The sequence below is a fragment of the Acomys russatus genome, chromosome 17 (genome assembly GCF_903995435.1).
Source record: "Acomys russatus chromosome 17, mAcoRus1.1, whole genome shotgun sequence".
In the NCBI taxonomy this organism is placed as follows: domain Eukaryota; kingdom Metazoa; phylum Chordata; class Mammalia; order Rodentia; family Muridae; genus Acomys; species Acomys russatus.
In genome coordinates, this window is record NC_067153.1 from 40,217,671 (window position 1) to 40,236,794 (window position 19,124).

At 42.6% G+C, this 19,124-nt stretch overlaps 1 protein-coding gene across 32 annotated transcripts in view; it reads right to left on the reverse strand.

The window, feature by feature from the left end:
* Rbfox2 (RNA binding fox-1 homolog 2) overlaps window positions 1–19,124 on the reverse strand; it is a 271,178-nt gene that overhangs the window by 201,134 nt on the left and 50,920 nt on the right. Inside the window, exon 1 of one of the 32 annotated variants that reach the window (XM_051159884.1) lies at window positions 7,741–7,951. The exons of 30 other annotated variants lie outside the window; for them this stretch is intronic. In XM_051159884.1, coding sequence (XP_051015841.1) covers window positions 7,741–7,782 — 42 coding nt within the window. In that variant the 5' untranslated portion in view covers window positions 7,783–7,951. Of the gene's footprint in view, window positions 1–7,740; window positions 7,952–19,124 lie in introns of those variants that run through there. One more of the 32 variants, XM_051159883.1, reaches the window with a different exon arrangement.

Genomic DNA, 19,124 nt, shown 5'->3' on the forward strand with positions numbered 1-19,124 from the left:
ATGTAAAGTAGCACCTAATGATAGCTTTAATTTTCTTTTTCTTATGATTAATCAATTGGGCCTCTTTTCTGTCCTTATTGATCATTTATGTATACATTGATAGAACTATCTTGACAGTCTATTAAAATATTTTGTTCAGTTGAACTGTGGAATATTATTTTGCTACTAGGTCCAGTTGGTCGGTGTTGTGTTTTAAATATCAATCACTTAACAAATAAAAAATTTGCAAATATTTTTACTATCAGTGAGTTCCTTTCATTTTGTTATCAATGCCCTTTGATGCATAAAAGTATGTAAATCTTTTCTAGATTTTGGGTTGTTTGGGGATAGTATCTTGCTATGTAGCCCTGGCTGACCTAAAACTCACAACAATTCTGCTTCAGCTTCCCAAGTCCTGACATGGCAAGCATGGGATGCTACACCCAGCTAATGATTTTAATTTTCATAAAGTCAAACATATTGGTTTCTTTCTTCTGTATTCTGTGCCTTTAGTGCCGTGCCCAAGAATCCATGGCTAAACCCAGGGTCATAAAGGTTCACCCTAAATTTTCTTTAATCATTCTAAGGCTCACCATCCTAAGTAGAGCTTTATACACCGTATAGGATCCAACTTCTTTGCATTTTTAAAAGTTACTGCGTCTCCATCCATTACTATCATCTTCAGTTCTCAAGTTATGAAATTAAATGCCCATTCTATGCATCTGCACAGATTTCTATCTGAGGCCTTTATTTCTGCTTTGCTAGCAGGCGTGATGTGAAACTTTGTCAGTAGAGGGCACAGCAGAGATACCTTAGGAGGGAAAGTCCCAGCCTCTCCTATAGGAAAAACAGTTTCCCTTCTATCCAGCTTCTATCCAGCTGCAGCAGCTGGAAGCTTCCCCAGGAGCCCTCTGCAGGCTGATACACAGCAAAGCTCTCTGCTGAGTCAATTTCCCTTTAATTCTCCAGCATCCCAGAGGGTGAACTTCTGGCAATTTTAGTATGAGACTTCATTCTCTGCCATCTAGAGTTATAGCTGTGCCCTCTCCAACGAAGTCCAGATCTGGTCTGTAGTGGTGAGAAGTACAGGAGCCACTGAGGAACCCAGCTCTTTAGGTACCCTACGTCAAGAGTAGGTGGCATTATATAAAAGCTACACTATGTTTTATCATATAGCAATCATATTAGTGCATTATATTGACTACTATGTGTCCCATTGTTTAGCTTTTATCTCAAGTAACATAACCCAACCCTGCATTACATTCATCAAATTTTCTGTCCAATTCCATCAGACTGCTACAAATGAGATGAAGTGAAATATTAAAAGCTACTTACTAGTATAGCGTAAACATTTAATGTCTTAACATATCACCTCACTAAGCCCGTTTAATGCTCCAGTTTTTGCTGGTTCTCTACGATGTTATTTATGTTTCTTCATAAAGCCTAGAAACATATCTATGCACGGAGGGACATAGCAAGCCCCACTATTACCCTCTGAATGCTTGGAGTCTAGAAACATAGATCTGGGCAGGGTTCTTGCCCCCTCCCCCGCCCCCCCCCCCAGTCCCCTGACCAGTCACAGTGGCTCCTATCAGTTGACGCTCACTTTCCTACTGAGAGTATGAAATTTAGGGTTAGGGTATCCCTGTACGAACAGGCCCACCATATTCATCTCAGCACTCAAGTTTTTCTGAGCTTCCCTGGTAGACAGCACTGTCGCAACTCAATGTGACAAATTCTGTCCTGGGCAACATCACTGAGGAAGAGAGCCTGGCCTTTCCTAGACAGTATGGGGCCTCTTGCACCCTCTCTTTGAGCTGGTGTCATTCACTACATCCTCTTGTTGCATGCTCAGTGCTGTAAGTCCTAGCAAATCACTGTGCCCAAGATGTTTTGGGAGGCTAATCGCTTTGTTAAACACTGAAATGTACAGAGAAATAGGTCCTTTACCCTCAAGAAGCTTCACAGGCTATCTAAATCTCCCTTCCTTCACTTCTCCAGTCTTCCTTTCTTAGTCTGTGCACCACTTAAGTGGATTAGATATATTTTCCTGAGCTCAATTTCATTCTTAGTGCTGAAGTGATGGTAAATAAATATTTAATAAGTCCACCAGACAAAATCTGAGATACAGAGCTCTAATAAACTCAAAAGACCAAGCGTGCACTGTTCTCTTTACCTTCCCCATCTTAGTGTGTTCTTCATTAATAATAAATTGATAAACCCTTAAGCTTTCCTGGTGGGGACATAAAAGACCAGCTGTTATGGAAGACAATTTGCCAGTTCCTTGGGAAGTTAAATGAGACCCAGCCATTTCCCATCACTTTTAGGCACATAAATCAAACATAGAGCAGATATTCACACAATCCCTGGATGCACTGCTCCCTGTGCTATTTTCAACTGTGACCAGCACATCAGTGCACAAACACAAAGAATGAATTACATAAACAAAGGACTGCTCTATGGCTATTGAAAGATGCCCAGCAAGGCTTGGGGGGTGGGGTTGTGCACACCTTTAATTCCAGCACGTAGAGGCAAAGGCAGGCGGATCTGAGTTAGAGGCCAGTCTGACCTACAGAGGGGGTTCCAGGAGAGCCAGGGCTACACAGAGAATCTGTCTTGAAAAACCAAAAAGAAAAAGAAAAAAGATGTTTCCAAAGTCCACCTATGTGTGTCATATAGCAACTTATCAGTACACTGCACTGCTGGAAGAAACCAGACACAAAAGAACATGAAGTATGGAGAACAATCAAAATCCTAGAAACAGAGAAAGAACTGGTGGTTGCTAAAGGGAGACAGAGGGTCAGCTCTCTACTGGGGTCATGAAAAATGTCCAAATAATATGAAGCACCGATAGGCTTGACACTGAGAATATACTATATGCAACCAAATTTTCCATTTTAAGAAGTTAATCTTGTGGCTGGAGAAATGGCTCATCAGTTAAGAGCACTGACTGTTCTTCCATAAAATGTAGCTTTGACTTCCAGCACCCATACTATAGCTTACAATTGTGTCTTACCTGCACCATAATACCCATAGGAAAACCATATCAGGTTTAAGACACCTTGCCTGTGGTCATAGAGCTGAGGGAGAACTTGCTGTGAGACATCTTACAGGAAACAGTCCTGGAGGACAGGTAGCGTTAAGCTGTGCACGCCACCCCCATATCCATACTTCAGTATCTGTGACCATAGATGGAAACACCCCCGGGGCAGTAGGGAGAACTGTCTGTACTGAACACAGATGTGCATTATCCTAATTAGTACTCCCTAAATAACACAGAACAGTATTTACATAGCACCGACATTGTATTTGTAAATTCATATAGAGGCTATGTAAGGCATGCAGGTATTATGTGTGCATGCACTGCATTTTAAACACACCCCATTTTATATTAGATACGTGAGGAGATCTGTGAGTGGACCCTGAAACCAATCTCTGTAGACACTGAGGTGCAACTATGCTCTCCCTTCTGGCTGATAACAGAAACCCCAGTCAGGCTGGCTGAGGTGACAAGCCCAAGACCTCATAGGTGGTCAATAGCAAAGTGGCCTGGAGCCTAAGTTTTCTAACTACATACTTAGGGGTCTCCCAGCTGGAACTTAGAACTCTCTAAGAAAATGAAATTTGTTTTGTGCAATAATTGATAATCATCCACATCTGGATTTGAATGGAACCACAGACATGATTACAATACTTATTATGACTAAATTTGCCAACTGGTAACTACCAACAAATTAGTGTGTGCTGTGATACTGAATTAAAAGTGGTGTTTCACTAAGCCCAAGGCTTCACATTGACACTTAAAAAACAAAAACAAAGCAAAACAAGAAAACATACCTCAACTAGCTTCTGAGCACAAAAGAAACATCCCAAATGATCATTCTGTAATATTCAAAAAATCCCTCTGAAATAGGTTAATATGTTGAACATCACAGTCTAGATTTAAATTAACCATTCTACCCAAAAGTCAATATAGACTAAACATTTTCTTTTCTTTTTTTCCTTTATTGGTCCATACTGACTGTTTCAATTTAGCTTTTATAGCTACCTCTTGTCTCAAACAGATACTCTACACATCAAACCGGCTCTATTGCTTACTGGCACGGTGCCTTAGTCATCTGTTTTCTCATCTGTAACATGTATGTAACTATACGTATACTGTACACGTTATGATTCAGCATAACAAAGAGAAGCACCTGCAGGTCAACCTACCTTACAGAGCAAAGCTCTGAGCTCACAATCCCCCTCTTCTTCTCTGTCCCCTAAGATCTGCAGGACTAAGTACAAATAGGCCTTTCCCGTTCCTTCTCTTGTGTCATTCCCAGTGCAATGCCAACCCCTGCTGTCTCTCCTGGGGTGCCTAGAGAGATGCCTGAACTTCCTCTCACTGTGTCGCTTCCCTGTTCAGGAGGAAAGCAATACTCATGCTGATGACTGGACGGTCAGCTGGTAACTGCCATGCTAAATCTTAGTGCGTGAGTGTTTTGCCTGAATACATGTAAATACACGACATGGGCATGCCAGGTGCCCATGGAAGCTGGAAGAAGAATGGGCAGTTGTAAGCCACCAGGTAAATGCTGAGGATGAAACAAACCCAGGTCCTCTACAAAAATAGTGAGTACTCTACTACTGCTGAACCATCTTTCCAGCCCAGCATGCTAATTCTTGCTTAGGACCAATCAAGGGACCCTCAAACAAAACCACCTGAGAGGTTGATTTTAGGGGGCGGGAGGGTAACAAACACAATTTTCTTATTCACAAATTACATCTGAAATGGTCATGGTACCTTTCCTGACATACAATCCTTTTTCTCTCAAGATCAAGATCTAAAAAGCACAAACTTTCTTTTCCTAAACTTGTGGTCAGCTATCAGGAATTCGCAGAGCTGTCTCATCTGCCTCCTCTTCAAACACTTGGACCCTGTATCCACTCAACTATTCAGAACCTCCTCATTCAGCCTGTCTTGGGAGGAATAAACTTTTGATGGAAGGTATTTTGTATGGAAAATCTGTTTGTACAATTTTCTGTGTGTACAATTAAATACTTGAGATAGCTGAGGGATGGGTTAAGTGGCAAGGAAGAGATGAGCTGATACTGAGACTCAAGAAGGGACCCTTCTGAGAAACAAAGGCTAAAGGAGAAGTGAGAGGAAAAAGCCGTAACTTTGACACAAAGCACAATCTACATGTTAGGTCATAGTTAGGAATCACGTCCACTACCAAATGAGGACAGTGAGAGGAGGAAAGGCTAGCTGAGCCAAGCAAGCAGCCACTTATGGTTGAGCTACAGCTGTAGATGGTCTTCTCATCACGTGCTGAACACGGCTTAGTGCAGACAAGCCTTGCTCTCTGAGGCCAAGGAGAGCAGGGCAATCTGGACGCTGACTTAACAAACTGATTCTCTTCTGGCAATGGGGGAAACTACATGTCACTACCAGTTGTCCCCAGCAGTGCCTCTCACACTTTAATATAAAGACAGGTTACTTAGTTCCTTGTTAAAATGCAGACTCTGGAAATCGGAGCTGCTGCTCTGAGCGACATCTGCAGCCCTCACATCCTCCAGGCGATGCATGATGGCGCTTAGGCACCTGGTCCTACATAGGTTACTCTCCGTGGTTCTCTGTACTATGTGATAATTGGGCAACCATTTAAAAACCTATTTAAGTTCTGGGCCCCTTCTAATGGGGCCCATGCTATGTAGAAAAGGCCCCAGATGGATTCGAATACCAAACTGGGACCGCTGGACTATACTATTCCAGATAACTTCTTCCTCATAGTTCTTCACTTTAAGAAATACATTTTTGTTTGGTGTGTGTGTGTACACCCATGGGGTATGTGTATGTGTATGAGATTTCCCATAAGTGTGAATGCATGTGTATCTAAAAGGTACAAGTTGGGTAGTATGTGTGGGAGACTGAAGCTGATGGGGGCTGTCTTCCTCAATCTCTACAAGTTTTTTGAAGCAGGATCTCTTGCTGAAGCCAGAGTTCACAAACTGTGTGGCCAGTGATGCCAGCCAGATTGCTGTGGGGATCCTGTCTCAGCCTCCCACACTGGGCACACAGGCAGCCAGAACTGCCTTGACATGGTGCGGAGGATCCGAATCCCAGCACTCACCTGTACAGCAACCACTTTAGCTACCAAGCCGTGTCCCTAGTCCTTGTTTGGTTTTAATACTTCTCAAACATCCTTCTTTCTTTCCTTCCTTCCTTCTTTCTCTCGGGGAGAGGGGGTATGCCAGGACAAGCATACAGAGGTCAGAGGAGAGTTTGTGGCAGTCAGTCCTCTCCTTCCACCATGTAGGTCACACAGCATCAAACTCAGGTCATCAGGCCTGACACCCTTACCTTACCCACTGAGCCATCTCACGGACCCATTTTATTTTATGATACAACATTTCTGAATGTAGCTCAAACTGGCCTTGACTCATAACTTTCCTGCCTCAGCTACCCCTGTGCTTTGATTCTGAGTGTCCTATCACACCAGCTTAAGAAATATGCATTATTAGTGACCAGTCAGTAGGCACTGAGAACACATACAATGTATAAATACTTCCCATCTTGGCCTGCCGAATCCTCAAGCTGCACTTTGAGGCTGGTCCTTACATCACAACTCACTTATACACGAGGAGAACAGTGCAGCAAGAACCGTCGACTTGTCCAAGGTCAGCTAGAGAAGAGCAGAACCAGTCTGCTCCCAGCATCTCTAGGCTAGCATACACACCACCAAACCCTGCACTGCCCAGTGGCACATTTGAATAAATAAACCCAAGTGGGTCACCTCAGAGATGTCATCCAGAGAAAGCGAATGCTCTTATTCTCACATGCAACCATCATTCAAGACATCGCTGCAAAACTACAGCACACAGCGGTTCTTGTTGAGAAAACAAACATGCCTTCAGGACATGAAATAGCTTTAACTGGGATAGGGGCTTGTTTAAGCATGGATACAGTTTTAACACAGCGAGATCAGGAAGAACCAATTTTGACTGCGTTTTCTCATAGAAAGTCCGTAGTTAGATATGGAAAATGTTTTCCTCCTCACTGGTTTCTGAAGCTGACTCAAACCAGAGTTCTTTATGTCTTGCGTAATGCTTCTATGGCCAGAGCTCAGGTGACTGTTTGAAGGACAGTACTCATTCGGATGCACAGATCCTGTTACATTTTTTCCTTTTAAAAATCATCCTTTGAATCACATCTGAACAAATACATTTGTCTTTGACTATCAATATAAACATGCATGTGCTCAAAACTGTCTTGAAGCATAGTTTTCCTCTCTGCTAAAAAGTAATGCTTTGATTTCATAATTTTTAATTCAGAATTTATTCACATCTATCCATAGGAAAATAAGAACCATATTCAAGCACTAATGAATCATTTAATTGCATGCAGCCCCATAAAAGGAATTGTGCAGAGGTAACTAACTACATATCTAAAATATGCATCTAAGTGCCTTTGCATGCAAGACATAAAGGCATATACAAATACTATAGAGATTTAGCTTTTAAAAGATATTGCTTTTTTATATCTGATGAGCTCCTTTGTGGAAGAAATATGCCCTTTCTCAACAAAGAAAATATCCTGCTAATTTGGAAATGATTTGCGGAATTTTCCCTCAAATCAGACATTAATGCAGATCAGCATAATTCCGAGCAACAATCTCTCTGCTTGAACTGGACTCCCCACACCGAACTGAGGCCACCATTCCCCTCTACACACTCCCACTCCACCCCCACCCCACACACACCCAGCGCCCCACCAACCTCACAGGGGTTCCTGGGCTGGTCCATGGAATCTGATGACATCACTCTCTCTTCCTTCCTGGAATTCTAAACCCTGCTGCTCTCCCCTTGCACACAGCTACCATCGCCATGGCAACCTCACCTCCTCCTGCTTCCCTATTGGCTTCATGGAGCAGGATACACAAAAAGGTTTTCCGTTCTGCCCCCACTGCCCGCCCGCAAAAATGATGCTTTCAACAGGAACCAGAGCTAAATTTAGCTACTTGCGATTCTGTGTCCTATGACTAAGAAAACATAGAAATATCCTCCTTCCTTTTTCTACCGGCCCCTAAACCACACCCCAAAGTGGTTGCTGCTTCTTCTCTCTGACCCCCAACTCAAACACAAGCAGCAGTATGTGTTGAGCCTTAAAATCAACCAGAATTTAAAAATCAGCCCACATACGGGCTGGCCCAGGGAACACTCCCCATTCACCTCCTCCCATCAGGAGAGGAAAAAACAGAACAACAACAACAAAATGCAAAACACACAGTTGGGGCATATCATGTAGGGGACGTCAGTCTGCTGCCTCTGTTCACGTCTACCCTAAGCGGAGGAGAAAAAAGTCATGCCTACACAGGCAGAACAGTATCTGCCCTTGGACAGAACTTCCTCCATCACAGAAGCAAGAGGCAGAAAGGCCACATGCTGCAAATTCTGCATCCAAGTGCTCACACCTCGGGCTGACCTACTATGGAAACTAGAGCAGGTTCTCACACCTGTCACCTACAAAGTAGCTCCACACAGGGATGCTCTCGGAGCTGCTGACTAAAGGAGTAAGAAGCAGTAGGTCCCTGTGCCTAAGGGACCAAGCAAGTGAGTATGGTGACACCATGATTAGCAAAATGAAGTTTGAAACTGCCACAGAAGAACATGAGCTTCTAGAAACCCACCTCATAATCACAGACATGTATAACCCCCTGGACGGTCCCTTCAGAGGGCTCTGCTTCTGAAAACACCTACTGGTGTATAACAGAGTAAGCTTGTCTGTGCCTAGTGCTCATCTGGAGCTGATCCTACTCTTTCCTTAATCCAAGCTCTAATTCTAAAGTGGAGCCCAATCTCCTCCCTAGACAACAGGTAATATGCACCAGGGCTTTGCTTCTCAGTCCAGCTGCCCACTGGCCATCTAGTTAAAATTCCTTCTCGGAACCTGCTTGATGGATTCAGTAGCTAACTATGTCCTATATGGCTCTGACAGACAAAGCTTAAGCTGTAACTGAGCTGGAAAGGCACCAAGAAGCTCAGAACCTGATATTAGAAAGAAAGTCAATGAAAATATGGCATGCCCAGGGAATTTATGGTTTGGGTGCGGAGCAGAAACTCAGCTCCAAGGCACCCATCTTCCAAGGATAAAAAAGCAACATGAGAGTAACATTAATTCTGCATGGCCAAAGAATGTGCTTCAAAAGCACAGTGGAATATGCTGAAGGGGCCCAATATGCACTAACAAACCACCAAGACTGTCGTCCCCACAGTTGGGGACAGAGATGATTAGCTTGTCTCTGAGGTGGCAGTAGATGTTTTCACCCCTAGCAAACTACTCTCATGGATGCTGCTGCTGAGGTTACTCCATAGGCTATCTATAATGAGCACAACTCCTAATGCTCACAAACAGATGGTCACCTTATTCTACACATGGGCAGACCCAAGTAGCCTGAGACTGCCCATCATATCAGCTAGGGTTGAACCCTTTATTATGAAGGTGTTTAAAATAAGGAAAAATGGTGAGCTGTATATATTCTTATCTCCACTCTGCAAAATGAAAAACAAAATTCAAAATGTCAATGTGTCTAATGCCTACCTCAGGTCTGCTGAACTCCAGTGCCTATGCAGTTTTCCTACTCCCATTCACACACACAGCTGTAAAGAAATGTCTAAAAAATATCATTTTGTGTCTACGTTCTCTTATATCATCAATAAAATATAAGTTGTTGGGCATCAAAGTCACTGTCATACTTTGATGCATTAATAACCAGTTAACTATAAGTGGGCATGCAATACTTAGAAATTTATTATTCTAATCCTATTATTCTAAACTTCTGAACAAATGGTAATGATTCTACTCAGATCTTTTAAAATTAAGATTAGCTTGAGAAATTACATGCTGAAGTGAAATGACAAAACTTCAGATAACGTATTTAATTTTCTTATATTGAGATATAAAAAAATTAATCAGTCTTAATGCCCACACTGACCTAGTCATAATGTCATAATGCCTATGTAGTGTCATTTGCTTGTTCTGCTCTGATGGAGAACAGTTGTAAATGAGGTTTGGGTACTTAAAATGGAACTCAGGGTCTAAAACATGCTAAATATGAGCAGCTCATCAGTGACTGAGCTATACTCTAGCCCCTCATCCATCAACTTTAAACCAGAAGCCCTAATGCAGTCAGGATCTATATTACACTTATAATTTCACATTCTACATACTGAATCAGAGCATTTCTGCAGGGATTCCACTAAAATTAAATCAGGTGATTAGAGACCATATTAAAGAGGCCAAGGTCACATGTCTGATATTCACGGGATCCAGCTGGCATCACTCTTTCCTACTGCAACACACTATTAATTAAAAGCACATACACTTGCCTTTACCAAGAAGTAATGTGGCCTAGTACACATTCTGGAAACATGCATCTACCAATACCATGTAATATAATTAGCTTTTATCCTTTAGAATACAGATGTTTTCCAATATTCATTGACCACCTACCACAAAAGGCAAGCATGTAGGCAAATAATAAACGCAGCAGTGCGTGACATGCAACAGTAAAGGTATACAATGTGTAGGGGTACAGCAAGCAAGGTTGCTAGCACCAGGGGTGTATGATTCATTTAGGTAAAGAATAAAGATAAAGGCACTCCTGAGACAGAGAACAAAGAGCTATGAACGAAGGAAAGGAACAAAGCAACACAGCAAGTATGGAGAACGTTCAGGTATGTAAGTTATCAAGGCTAGGTTGGAGTTGAGAGAAACGACCAGTTAACAGAAGGCACAGGCAATCTCTCTTAGATCTTCCACAGCAGATCAGGTTTGCCTAGATGTCTTTTTCTGTTAGATCTCCAACAAGGAATGGATCAACATATTTTAATACCATGTGGGTAGTTCTTATCTTTAAAATATCCATGGCGAAATAAAAAGCCAAAAAGAGGTATGTCCTGAGAATAAGGCTCTACCAGCTAAGAACCCTCTTAAAGAGTGCTCTATCCTGAGAACACGTCCAAATGTGCTGCCTGGTAAGTGAGGACACCGAACAAAGTTTTCTTACTCTTTTCAAAGAACTGGTTTTGAAAGTAAACAGGAGTTTATTTATCATGTGTCTTTCCTGTGCCGCTTTACGATCACAATATGTTGAATATTTGACATTATCATTTTTAAAAGCCCCTTCATTCCCACATAAGACTCTAAAATATAAATATATATACATATCATACCCTATCAGCCAGACAGGCAATGATATACATTTGAGGGGCCACCCCAAGAGAAACCCAGCACCATCCTGGAAGCCTATCTTGTGCCTTTGTAAAGTGACTTTCAGCTGCACCCAACAACAACATAAGCACCACAGATTGACTGCTACGTCTTGTAAATAAATGACCACATGTCATGCTCCTTTCTGTACCAGCTTCTACACTTGTACACGTTAAATATCTTATTTTACAAATACACCATACTGTTCCAGAAAGCACTCCCAAATGGTGAAAGACATTCCTATTACTTCCAGCCTAGGCTAAGTACAAGCTACTTCTCTTATGGTTCTGACTAATACCTAAGGAAAGACACTTGTGGCTCACAGTTTAAGGGTGCAAGGAAGGTATGGTGGCAGGATACTGCACGTTCACACTTGGGCAGAGCAGGTAGCACAGAGAGCTGAGTTGCTGGCTTTCTCATTTTTCCCTTTGTAATCCAGTCTGGACCCCAGCATGGGTTGGTACTGGCCACATCCAGGGTGGGTCTCCTTCCTCAAAGGACAAGTAATGCCATGAGGTATGTCTTTCAGTGATTCCAAATCCAGCCTAGTTGGTAATGAAAACCTATGATCACAAGTTGTTACCAAAAAGCGCTGCCATGCACATCCCTGTTCACTCTCTTGGTGATCATATTACACATTTCATGTTTCTGCTGCCGTGGCAAGGAGTGGTAAAGCTCTGGGAAATATTGCCAACTGCTAGCTCTCCAAAGCTGTGCTACTTTAACATTTTCCCCAGCACTGCTGAGGCTCCAGGGCTGAATGTCTGTCTGCCTTCTTCCTTCAGTCATTCAGGAGGCAGAGAACACTTCACTGTGGCCATCTGCTTCACCTTGGAAAGTAATCATGTATCCACTTTTTGAACAGCTGGATATCAGGTTTCATGTATGCATGTTGCCCATTTTGCTACTAGGTTGTTTCGTTATGTTGTTTTGGGTTTTGGGGTTGTTTTTTTGTTGTTGTTGTTTTTTTGTTTTTGTTTGTTTGTTTTGTTTTGTTTTTTTAAGGTTTTTTGAGACAGGGTTTCTCTGGGTAGCCCTGACTGTCTTGGACTTGCTTTCGTAGACCAGGCTGGCCTCAAACTCACAGATCCACCTGCCTCTGCCTCCTGAGTGCTGGAATTAAAGGCATGCACCACTACGCCTGGCTTTTTGTTTTGTTTTGTTTTTAAATGATTTATTGCATTCCTTTTATATACTGAGTTGCAGGAATAATTGATGTATTCTGGATAGCAGCCAAATCTGTGTGTAGCAAATACTTTCTCCTACACTGTGATTTGCTTTTTTTACTTTCTTAACTGTGTCTCTTAATAAGTAGCTATTCCTAAAATGAATGCATTCAGATTATCCTGTCTCTTCCAAACAGTCCTGTTCAAATAGAGTATCATGAAATGGTGGCTCTAATGGCTGGTTATGCCAAACTGACACAAGCTAGAGTCATCTGAAGAGAGGCAACCTCACCTGAGAAATCACCCACCACCACCACCACCAGGCTGATTTGTGAGCAAGCCTGTGGTGCATTTTTTGACTGACGACTATGTGGGCAGTGACTACTCCTGGGTCAGTGGGTGGTCCTGGGTGCTCTGATAAAGCGGGGTGAACAATCCATAAGGAGCAAGCCAGTAAGCAAGCTCCTCCATGGCTTCTGCATCAGCTCCTGCCCTCAGCAATGAAGTATGAACTGACAGCTGTAAGTTGAAATAAGCCCTTTCTCCTTAAGTTGTCTATGGTTATAGTATTGTAACACAGCAACAGAAACCCTACCTAAGACAGTATCTGTCTGCTTTCCTCTAGAAACTTTAATATAGTGGCATTTTAAATTTATCATTTAAGATTCCCAGGCATTCAGGGCTCTATACATAATAGACAGAAACTGGAAACAACCTAGATGTCCCTGAAGGGAAGAATGGATAAAGAAAATGTGGTACATTTACACAATGGAGTAATATATTTATATATTCATGAAATTTGCAGGCAAATGAAAGGAACTAGAAAAACCATCCTGAGTGAGGTAACCCAGACCTAGAAAGACAAACATGGCATGTACTCACTTATAAGTGGCTATTAGCTGTAAAGTAAAGAATATCCATGTGACAATCCACAGACCCAGAGAAGCTAAATAACAAGAAAGGGTTCAATGGGAACACATGAGTCTCCCTGGGAAGGGAAAATAGACATCTCAGATGGACAGGGATGGGGTGGGTGGGGACAGGAATAGGAGGGACTAGGTAGGTGGAGGATGAATGGACAGAGTACTGAGAGACAAGTGGAATAGGGGTGGGTGGGGGCATCTCAGGGATAAGCAAAAAACTCAGTGCCATGGAAACTCCCCGGAATCTATGAGGGTTACCCTAGCTAAGATTCCTAGCAATGGAGAATACGGAGCCTGAACTGACCATCTCCTATAACAAGACTTCTAGTGGAGGAATTGGGACACCAACGCAGTCACAAAATCTTTGACCTACAATTTGTCCTGCCTACAAAATGTGCTGCAATAAAGATGGCACAGAAATTGTGGGAATAGCTAACCAATGATTGGTCCAGTGTGAGACCCACACGCTAAGAGGGTGCCCACCTCTGACACTGCATGGAGGGCCAGGACCCAGAAGCTGGACAGCCAAGAGACCCAAACATGACTGGCAGGGGAAAAAAAAAAAAAAAGTCAATGAAATGATTCCTAATGATTTTCTGCTATGCTCAAAGATTGGTGTCTAGTCCAACTGTCATCGAAAAGGCTTTACCCAACAACTGATGGGAACAGATGCAGAGACCCACAACAAGCATTAGCAGAACTCAGGGAATCCTGCAGAAGAGGGGAAGGATTGCAGTAGCCAGAGGACTCAAGGACACGACAAGAACACTCACAGAAACAACTACCCTGAGCTCATGAGGGTTCCCAGGGACTGAACAACAGAGAGCCTGCATGGGGCTGACCTAGATCCTCTGCATATGTTACAGCTGTGTAGCTTGGTGTTCTTGTGGGGCTCCTAATGGTGGGAGCAGAGGCTGTCTCTTATTCTTTTTGCTTGCTTGTTTGCTTTTGGGACCCTTTTCGTCATACTGGGTTGCCTCACCCAGCCTTAATCTGAGGGGGTGTGCCACGTTTGGGTGATATCCATGGGAGACCTGCCCTTTTCTGGGAGGAGAGGAGGGAGGGAAACCTGTTATTGGGATATAATATATGAAAGAAGAATAAACAAATAAAAATTTTAAAAGAGAATTCCCAGGCATATTGTATTATCAGATAGGCATACATAAAGTGCATAAATGAAGTTTCTTGTACCATATAGGTCAAACAATTCAAACTTTGCCCCCAGGCCTGCAGGGAGTCATCAGTCACGAGACTGTACCTAAAGGGACTCTCCACAAGGAGTACTATGCAGCTTGGGCTTCCTGCCTCTGAAACGTTATACACTTAGCCTTAAATACTTCATTATAGGAACAAAACCAAGCTAATACATTAACATCTGCTGACAGCATGACTCAAACACTGGTTGTATTGAGTAGTTGAGTAAATCAGAAGAGTCTGACATCAGAGCCCCCAAGTAATAAATAATCCTTCATCACCCCCAGCCCTGAGCAATTTCTACTTCACAGAACATGTGGGAAAGCCACTACTTTATTATTGCAACTGCCTCTTTGATGCACATATCTAAAATCTACATCATTTAATACTCTTCTTAAACATGTAAGAAAGACCTTTAAAGGGGGAGTTACAAGTCAAGTGTTTTCTAACTCAACTACCTAAAGTAACAGGCTCCACAAATTATGCAATGATTTCCACAATGTTTTAAAAAAAAAAAAAAAAAAAAAAAAAAGCAAAACAAACAAAATAACTAGGTCATTCCAGGCAAAGAGCAGAGAAGGGAAAACATATGTGTACACATATGCTGCCACACCCACACAACTCTACCTATTCTTTTTCCCAAACGTTTTCTAATTCTCTTGCCCATGACTGTTTATCTTTTTCTTCTTGGTCTTGGAATGAAAAACTAATTTTTTTTTCCAATGCTGGCCTTTAAAAAGATCAGTAAACTAGAGATTTTACACACACACACACACACACCACTCTCTCTCTCTCTCTCTCTCTCTCTCTCTCTCTCTCTTTCTCTCTCGCATGTGTGTATACCTTTTCATAAAACAAAAATGTACAGGTCAATTCAAGACAGAAAGCTGAAGGGGCTAAATAAAAGAACAGTATTTAAACCCAATCTGTTAGAGAGCAGAGTTTTAAAAGTAAACAGTTAGTGACTCCTCTTTCCCCCATCTTACAATATGCCTTAAAATGGACATCTGTGCTCTTCTAAACATGTAGAACAGGGGAAGAACGAGTTGCTAATTTCAGCAGCCATGGTGAGCAAGATGCTTCTCAGTTTTAAGCCCATCTTCTGAACAAGCAGGAGTCCACTGCTGAACCTAAGGCTTGAGGATCCTAACCACTGGCAGGAACCACCTCCTCTCCCCTCCCCATTGCCCACCCCTTCCCTCAGCTTCTCTTCCAATGTGGGTTGGTAGGTCTGGACCTATCAGCCTCACTCAAGCTGGGCAAGTGCTCTACCTACTGTTCAGCTCACTAAGCTATCTCCAGCCTCTTTACTGATTTCAAAACAGTTTCTAACTTGCCCAGGCTGGTCTTGAACTTTCCATTTTCCTGCCTCACTCTCCCACACAGCTGGGATTGCAAGTCTGTACCACAAGACCCAGCTCAATAAAACTTGCAAACTCAGTTCCCTGACCGGAAATAATAGACAAAGGCTTGGTCAGAACTCAATGAACAAGCACTGTGAATCCTGCATGAAAAGCAGACATAGTGTTTGCCCTCAGGAAGTTCAGTCAAGTTGGGACAAAAGATACTACACTAAGTAAATCATTAAAAGTACTGCAAGCACAGAAAAACATACACAGAGACTTTCAAGTGAGCCCACCTCCACCATGATTAGCTACTGTACCCCACCTGACATAGCCCACAGTCTCAATGTTGTGTCTGCTCAGGCAAATCCGTACAATTTCAGGGTACAGCCTGAGCTCGGTGCTACACACCAGGTGCCTCTCAAAGCACTTCAGAGTATCTAATCACTGCACCCCTAAAGTGGGATCCCCAAAGCCTCTCATATACTGTCCCTGCACAGTGCCTTGGAAGACAGTGAGTGGGTGTCCAGGTCAGCTCTGCTTTCTTGTGATTTCAAAGTTGCTTTTTTATACAAATATATACCACTCTATAATTGCCCTGAAATTTTTAAAACTTAAAATGGCATCTTTTGGAGACCTAAGTCTCTCTATAAACAATGGCTAAATAGCTTGCCTCCTTCTTCAGTATTAACACTTTATACATCAGAGGCAGGAAGTTAGCAAACCTAACAAGAGAAGATGATGCAAACAAAAAATAAGCCTAAATTTATTTTTATGTCTCATAAGTCACTACATCCTTTGGAGGAGCTGCAAGAAAGGTTAGGAGGAGAATGACCACCTTTGGACACAGAACGTGAGAGTTAAACCTATCTGGTACTAGCTCTGCGGCAATGGTGAACACAGCTTTCCTATGAGAAGGGGGAAATGAGGTCATCTACCTGACAGTTATAATGAAAGAGATAACAGGAGCTGGGTACTGACAAATGTCAACTTCTCAAAAGGTGCAGACACATCTTGGCCGCCTTCTTTCTTCACAGCTAACTTTAGTAAAGGAAAGAGGATCCTACGGGTTAACTGAGAACATTACAAGTAGTGGGTATTTAGTTATGGGTTCAAAAGCCTTCAAAAGCAAAGCTAGGGCTCACTCATAATAAAGGTGACCACATGTCCTGTCTTAGGCCATCCCACTTCAAGTACTCCAACTGTCACGAACACCAAAACACTTGCTACTCAGAATCAGACCTACATTTCATGTGTGGCTCAAGAAAAAGCTGAAGGGAAGGCCACACAGATGGTTCCTTAAGTACAGGCATTTGCTGCTAAGTCTAATGACCTGAGTTCCATCACCAGAATCCACACGATGAAAGGAGTAATGGTTCCTGTAACTTGTCCCCTGACTATACTGGAATGCGACTGCAAAGGCCCAGATAGACCTCAAAGATGGCAGAGTCTCTGCAAAGCAGAAAACTTAAGAGTTGGTTGATACCAGCACACCCTCAGTTACTAGGCATTGGAACCAAAATAGAAAGTTAAGTATATACATAAAATATATTCTTGATGTCATCTAGAAAGCCCCAGATACTTCACAAAGCCCGCAGCAGAGCATCACAGAATCCTCTTTTAAGCTGTGCAGAGGCCTGAGATACAGTGCAGTGGCTGGGAGGACAGCCAAATTCAAGCCAGTGTCACAGCACAGCAGGCACACTCCCTTGGCAACAATGCTGCACAGGGTCTGAATGCAAAACACCTTCCTCTGAATTCAAGGTCATGCTCATCCTGCAGCACAGACACAGCTTAGGACGCTCAGTGTACAGTAAGAATATACCACCACACATGGTATTCTGAACTACTCAGGAAGCATGCCAGAATTTTTTCAAAATTAGAAATAAAAAGTGTCTTGGTTTTCCCAGTCTGATTTGTATGCCAACCAACTCCCCTCAGGTCCAGAAAGGAAAAAGCAGGCTTTCCTACATAGTCATAATCTGCCATTATTTGACAACTCTTCTCTTCTTTTCTCTCATCCATGAAAAATATGTGTACATATGTGAGTATTTTACTGTCCCTGAAAACAACAGAGAAGAGGCTAGTGAGGAAGCCAAGCAAGAGGATAGGGTGGCTCGGAGAATGAGGCACAAAGACAGGACACCAACACGGCTGCTCTGGGCTCTGACCATAAGGGCTGTTTCTTATTAGGTGAATACAATTGCAAAGCTGCACAGGATGTGCTCAGGGGGCCTCGTGGTCGGCCTTAGCCTAAACACACTGAAATCCTTTGTGCTCTAGCAAGCCCATCTGGGATCAGTTAGGACCAGGCTTGGAATTGGGAAAGGAAGGAAGAAAAGAAAGAAAGAAAGAAAGGAAGGAAGGAAGGAAGGAGAGAGAAACAGAAGGGGGAAGAGAAAGAAAAGGGGGAAAGAAAGGAAAGGAAAAACAAAGGCAAAAGAACTTCAGAGCCAGTTTCTCCATCTTTCCCCGGGAGCCACAATCAAGAACCCCATATGGCTAGTGCTTCCCGTCTTCTCTGAATCCAGGAACCCGAAGAAAATTGTAGCATCTGTGCAACCAAATTTTTTTTAATAATTAGCATTTTTAAATGTTATGTTTATAAACTCAAATATTGCTCCACTTTTTAAAAAGCTGTATATGAAGCACGTCTTTGTGAAATTTTGTTATTTATCCTGTCTTCTAAATTGTGCAAAAACTACAAAAAAGAAACTGGCACAGTTGTCCTAGCATTCAGAAGAAAAATTGGTTTTCCCATGCACAATCCTAGGTTAACTGTTAACACTTGTTTTTTCAGGAATTCAAGTTTTATTGATGCTTTCTGTTAAAAATGGGAATCCTGGTGGAGTGGAGAAAGCCTGGGACTCAGCTCAGGAACTCCGAGTCTTGACAACAATCTTGGCAGCCCTTCCATAGCTGTTCACTTGACTTTCCCAGGTCTCTATTCTTTAATCCAGTAAAGTGTGCACAGCAGTCTCTTTCAGCATCCACCAGAACTCCTCCAATTCCACATACTTAGTAAGACAGAAGCATAGGTGGGGACTATCACTTTAAGGCAGTTTCTCATTCCCTCTAGACTAGAGAGAGTTAAGTATGTAAGGGGAGAATGGATGAAAGCTGTCTGTTAGTAAAGCTCCTCTAGTACAGGGCCTCCTCGTGTTGCTTAGAGACCGGCAAACAAGGCAGGTGGGTAATATTAAAGGAAGAGGAGGCGTCTACGAGCCCCTGGACCCGGCAACTATCAGAAGTACAGCACCAAGAC